Source organism: Pygoscelis adeliae, unplaced genomic scaffold, assembly GCF_000699105.1.
Source record: "Pygoscelis adeliae isolate BGI_AS28 unplaced genomic scaffold, ASM69910v1 Scaffold127, whole genome shotgun sequence".
NCBI lineage: Eukaryota > Metazoa > Chordata > Aves > Sphenisciformes > Spheniscidae > Pygoscelis > Pygoscelis adeliae.
The window spans coordinates 1,095,034-1,101,367 of NW_008825208.1; the positions used below are offsets into that span (position 1 = coordinate 1,095,034).

At 42.9% G+C, this 6,334-nt stretch overlaps 1 protein-coding gene across 1 annotated transcript in view; it reads right to left on the minus strand.

The window, feature by feature from the left end:
* The window catches only part of IKBKAP (inhibitor of kappa light polypeptide gene enhancer in B-cells, kinase complex-associated protein), a 36,076-nt gene extending 30,075 nt beyond the window's left edge, over positions 1–6,001 (minus strand). The window contains exons 1-5 of the mRNA XM_009328988.1: positions 5,996–6,001; positions 4,957–5,109; positions 3,134–3,215; positions 1,062–1,142; positions 625–710 (exon numbers count right to left, since the gene is read on the minus strand). Of these exons, the coding sequence (XP_009327263.1) occupies positions 625–710; positions 1,062–1,142; positions 3,134–3,215; positions 4,957–5,109; positions 5,996–6,001 (408 nt within the window). The remainder of the gene's footprint in view (positions 1–624; positions 711–1,061; positions 1,143–3,133; positions 3,216–4,956; positions 5,110–5,995) is intronic.
* Between the last annotated feature and the right edge of the window lie 333 nt (positions 6,002–6,334).

Consider the following 6,334-nt stretch of genomic DNA (forward strand, 5'->3'; position numbering starts at 1 on the left):
GTGTGCTTGCCTGCCAAGTTGCAGCAGGACAGTTTTAATTTTGAAACTTAAACACAAGAAGAAAAATCCAGCAGTGGAGTGTTTTTAGCTACCTGACTTTTCACCAAATAAAAAGTAGAGAAAGCAGGACCCAAACAGTGAAGTGTCAGACAAAGGAGCAAAGAGCTAAAATGTGTAGGCACATGGAGCTGCCTCACATGACTGGTGGTGCTCACGAGCCCAAATCCTTCTGGGAGCTCAAACTACTGTTATTTCTGCTCCTCTCAGCCAAACTGCATGCTGTTTCTCTTGGTCATATGAAAACTTTAGTATATAGCACACATTCAGCAAAATCTGTCATGCTGATTTAAGGGTGGCTTTACCTCTGCAAGCACTAGCGCTTGCAAATCTTCTTGCTTTGAGCTCTGTATGAACAGTCCTAAGTACTCCCAGCTGCTGTCTTGAATTAGGAGGAGGGTAAAAATGCTGGATTTCAGGTAACAACAGAAACAAACAGAAGAAGCCTTTGAAGACAACCACCAGAAAGGCGGTGGCAAACTGGCACCGCAGGAATAACAGAAACTCTCTTTATACATGTTTTCCCAGAGACAGCATGGGCCTAACAAAAGAGGACTAGTATTATACCGTCTGTTTGCGATGCGCTGCCTGTTTTCCCTCTGATCCATGGAACTGTGTCTCCTTTTTACCCCAGCCAAGAGCAACAAGCTTTCCTGAAGAAGAAATAATCATTGTAGTGGAAGATTTACAGCACTACCCTGCACAGTGTGGCAAACACAACCACAGCTCCAAGCCACCCACACCTTCCATCCAAGTTTAATTCTAAAACCTGCAGGAAATTTACATAGCCCAGAAAGTCCTCTAGTACAGGGAACTTACTTGAATTTATGCTGACAAGTGAAATATTGGCATTCCCCCTCAGCTGCCCAGCTAAAGTCTAAATTTACAGTCTAAATTGTCTCCTGGGGCCCAGCAAGTGCTCAGCTCCATTTCTTTACTTTCTACATGCTTATAACACACCAGTGACATCGGTTTGAAGAACTTCATTTCAGTGCACCTCTCACCTTCCCCAAATTCATCTTGGTGGATTTGCTTCTCAGTAATTGGTTCAAAATCCCTTGTCATCATGATGAGTGTTTGCTGACCTGCAGGGTAGACATTAAATACAGTCTTGGTAATGGTATCTCCAGCAAATAAAAACTCAATGTTCTCCTGTGTTGTCATATTGTTCTGTCATGGACTTGAATACAGAAATATTTCTAATGGTAATATGATATTGAAGAGAACACATCCTTCAAAGCAGAAAATCTCAAACTGGAATGGAAGAACATTTTCAAGCTTCTCTCTTCAAAAACATGTTCCCTGGCCTAACCTTAAAAAGTTCTTTCCACCTTCAAAATAAGTACCTGGCACTCTTAAACATTTTCTCTTGAGATATGAAGGGCAAGAAGGTGATAGGGAGCAATTGGCATGGATTTATGAAGGGGAAATCATGCCTGACTGTCCTGATAGCCTTCTACAATGAGATGAGTAACTTGTGGATATGGGGAGGCCAATGGATGTTATTTATCTTGATTCTAATAAGGCTTTTGATGCTGTCTCCCGTAACATCGTCATAGACAAACTCATGAAGGATGGGACAGATAAAAGGACAGCGAAGTGGACTGAAATCCAGCTGAACTGCCAAGCTCAAAAGTGGCTTTGCTATGAGTGGCAAAAAGTCCAGCTAGAGGTCAGTCACCAGTGGTGTGCCCCTGAGACACTAGGGCCAATGTTTAACATCTTCATTAATGACCTGGAGGATGGGACCTTCAGCAAGTTTGTAGATGACACGAAACTGGGAGGAGCAGCAGGTACACCAGAATGTTGTGCTGCTGTCCACAGGGACCTTGTCACGTAGGTGAGATGGGCTGTCAAGAACCTCATAAAGCTCAACGAGGGAAAAAGCCATGTCCTGCACCTGGAAAATAATCATCTCAGGCACTAGGACAGACTGGGGGCCAAGCAGCTGGGGAGCAGCTTGGCAAAAAAGTGACCTGTGTTTCCTGGGAGACACCAAGTTGAACACAAGCCAGCAGTATGCCCCTGCTGCATAGATGGCCAACAGAATCCTGGGCTGCATTAGGAGTGTTGCCAGCAGGTTGAGGGAGTTGATTCCTCTCCTTTACTCAGTGCTGGTGAGACACATGTGGAATGCTGGCTACAGTTTTGGGCTCCCCAGTACAAGACAGACAAGGACATACTGGAATGAGTCCAGCAAAGGGTCACACAGATGATTAACGGCTTGGAGAATCTGTCATGTGAGGGGAGGCTGAGAGAAGTCAGACTGCTCTGGAGAGAAGGCTCAGGGGGAATCTCACCAGTGTGTACAAATATCTTATGTGGGGTACAGTAAAGAAGACAGAGCCAGACTATTAGCGGTGCTGAGCGACAGCACAAGAAGCAATGGGCACAAACTAAAATACAGCAAATTCCATTAAAACATAAGAAAACACAATTTTTTACTGTGAGGGTGGTCACAGACAGAAACAGGGTGCCCACAGAAGCTGATGGGTTTCCATCCTTGGAGATATCCAAAACCTGACTGGACACAGTTCCCAGCCATTTGCTCCAGGTAACCTGCTTTGAGCAAGGGGGTTAGAATAGGTGATCTCCAGAGTTCCCTCTCAACCTCAAGCATTCCGTGATTCTGTTTTGCTTGAGGTTAACTTCATTTTCTAGGTGAGACACATCTGTAGCTAAGTTGAGGCTGTGACAGATATATTTCCTACCAACGGACAAGAAGCAGTATTTGTTACTAAGAAATCAAATGGGGATATAAAGCAGGAGTCTTTTATGTATTAGAGGCAAGACCAAATATACTTCCTTGTAAGATCTGAAAGACTAATTACTGTTCTATAAGACTCAGCTTTTTGGGCCTGAGGAGCTTCTGCTTGGATCACCAAAGCACCTCATGGACCATGAAATGAAATCTCATCTATAGGATCAGGTGGATTTTTTTCTCTCTTTAAGTCTTAGTCTCAATTTCATAATTTTGTATTTTGCTTCTTCTATCTTAAACTTAACTGTGTTTTACATTTTGGCCATAGTGAGTTTCACTCCTAAAAGCAGAAAGCTTGCAGGGTGTTGTTGATACCTGTTGCAAGCAAAACAAGCTCTTGGTCAGGACTCCAGCTCATGGTACTCAGACCGCTGTCCACACTTCCAACACATTCCACCTGCAAGACCAAAATAAGATCACAGAAGTGCAGGAACAGCAGTGCAGCACCATCCCAGCACAAAAGCAATCAGTCACCAAGGCAGGGAAATCCTCTCCTACTTAGAAAAGTCACAAGTCTTACTTACCCTTTGTAGAGGGGTAAGAGACATTTCTAACCAAAGATGGTTCCAGAATGTTTATATATGAGAGCCCAGATAACTTAAGAGATTAGCATTTTCTACCATACACAGTTTTAATAAGTGCTTTATTCTGCAACTCTCAGTCTTATGTCAGCATGTATAGTGTTAGTACTACTATTGCCTGATCGGGTCTGTGGTTACATTGGTAAACATACTGAAGTCACAAAACACAGACATAATAGTTCTTACCTAGAGAATCCCAACATGCAGTTAAGGGACACTATATCCATTAAAACTCTAATCAGCCTGTGCATGCTGAACTTGACAATTGTATATAGCTGCACTAACTTCAAAGTTTATGAAAAACTGGGCCAGTTTTACTGGGCCATCATGAGTATATAAGCAGTAGCAGTGGGCAGAGAACTGCTGTCAGACACTGTTATCCTGATTTGCAAAAGGCATGGAACAGAACAATTGTGACAAACAGCAACATGATGCCATTCAAGGAATTAAGCCTGGGTGTCACCATCTTTTCAGGTAAACAAAGTGGGACCGGGCACCGGTGGCAGGGTAACCATCACCCACATGCAAAAGCTTTCAGAACAAGCAGAGTAACCTTCAAGACTTCTTTCTTGGTGCCCAGACTGCACCAAAAGAACACAACTTTAAAATTGATAAACTAAGCCAAAAAGCCTTGAAATAAAGGATCTGAAGTTAAACCTCAACTCTGACCCACATATCAGTGCAAGAAAAGTCTCACGTGTCACATCTTTTGTTAATCTCTATTCCCTTATGACATGTTTTAAGTTGCAATACAGGACATGTTTTTCAGACACAGCTGATGGTATATTTAAGTGGTATCTGCAAATCAAACCCAAACAAGAACCGAAACAGGTGAGCTGCCAATAACCACAATCTGACAGCTAACCCAGACAGACCACTGTCATCTCATGCCTACCTACACCTGCACTGTTGGGCTGGTATTGTGGGAGCTGCTGCAGATTTCAGAGGGTGCTGCTGTGGCGTTTAAGTGTCTTGCTGAAGATTGTACAAATCTGACACTGAAGAAGGAACAGAAAGCAAGTATCTCAGTTCCTGCCATATTTACTCAGCTAAGATATTTTGGTTTCCCCTTAGTGTTTTCTAGGGCTTTTTTATTCCAAACGTTCTTCAAATCACAACACTTTCTCCCCTCTTCAGCTAAGTCATGTCAGCATGATGTTCTGTATTGACTGATAATAATAAAAAGGTAGCTACACTGTGAGTTATGAATGGATTACTTTACTCTGTACCTAGTCTCAGCAATATTCTATTTCTGTAAGGCTGTCCAGTGGATCCTGTGCTGCTGGGTGTATGCCAACAGCCCCCTGAGCAAACATACAGGACTAGGGCTGTGGACAAGCAAGCCACCGTTTCAGTTCCAGTTCTTTTACGGAGTGTATATTCTGTCTTTAATCCTGCTCAAGGCTCCCACAAAAATCAGCTCATTTGACAAGAAAAGGGAGACTAACCACAGGTCAGTATGTAATAAACATACAGCTGCTCCCTGAAGAAATTAAAACAGTGTCATCTTTCCCTTTGAAATCCCTCACTATTGTTGTGTCTTTCCTGCCATATTACCTGCTTCGTGCTGAGATTGCACAGTAGGATGTCTCCAGCTGCTGTAGCGACACACACGCACTCCTGCTCTGGAAGATCTTCGATACCCACGATGCAGCCGCTTCCATCCTTGGGCATGAAACCCTCCGCAGTCAAGGAAACTTCTCTTGTCACCTTGACATAGAGAGGCCAATGACTTGTTAACTACACATCACCACACTGGGATTGTTGCAGAAATGACAGAATAACATCCACGGGTATATTTCATCCTACTGCAATTACAAAAAGCATTACACAGCATAAGTGAGTATGTGGATGGCACCAGGAAACAGCTAATGTGCAAGTACTTATCTTCACTTATCCATAGGAAACTGTGAAGGTCCTCTTATGTTAAAAGTGCTAGACAAACAACGAGAAAACTCACATAAGGGAGCAAATAATAAATGGCAATACTACAACTTCTAATTTGTCTTGCTAATCATCTTCCAACCCCCTTTTCATACTTCTTCACATAATGCCAACATTAAGAGGCGAATGAGTAGCTGATTAAAGTGTCCCAATACTTTTAAGGGGTCATTCAAACTTTACACACACAGCATAAAAAAAATTAAAAGGAAAACCATTTGGATCTGCATTCAGGTACAGTCAAACAAGAAAATTTTAGCTAAAATAGCTCTCTCTAGCTTAGCTGCATGAATGTTTTACACACCCAGTCATCAGGGAAAAAAACACAGTAATAAAGACCTGAAATAAAGCCCCCCCAAAAAACAGAAAAGGAAGCTGACATATTTAGCAACTTCAGAGAGGCTTCAGAATTTTTTTAACTCTAAAAAGATTTTAGCTGATAGCCTTCACAAACAGGCTACAATGGAAATTTTCAGAAAACACCCTCTTTAAAAATGAGACCCCAGGAAAGCCCAAAAGCTCTTCTGTCACCTAACTTCAGAGCTGATCATACTGAAGGAATTAGATGCCTGAGTTGCATAGTGTGTTTCCAGAGAAGACACTGCAACCCAGCTCTAACAGGAATTCATGGTTCAATAGCATTTTTTTTCTTTACCGGCATGTTTTTTTCTCCCCTGGAGCACAGTTTCAAAAGCTTCCTCGTATACTCTCCACTATCCCTTTGCCTGTTTGTTTCGGTTTTGTGATTTGTCTCTGATGCAACTGCTCACCGGATCATGCTTAAGACTAAACCACAGGAATGGCCCGCGTCAAATACAACCACCCTCTTGGAGGCAGATTTAGTATTTAAAAAGCACATCAAATCCCTTGAGCCACTCAGATCACTGTACAGCCTCACAGCCGACTTCCTAGGCACCATGAGACAGCTGCGAGGGGCGGCAGGGAGCAGCAGGAGGCTCCAAGACCTCGCAAATACCGCTACAAAGAGCGAGCC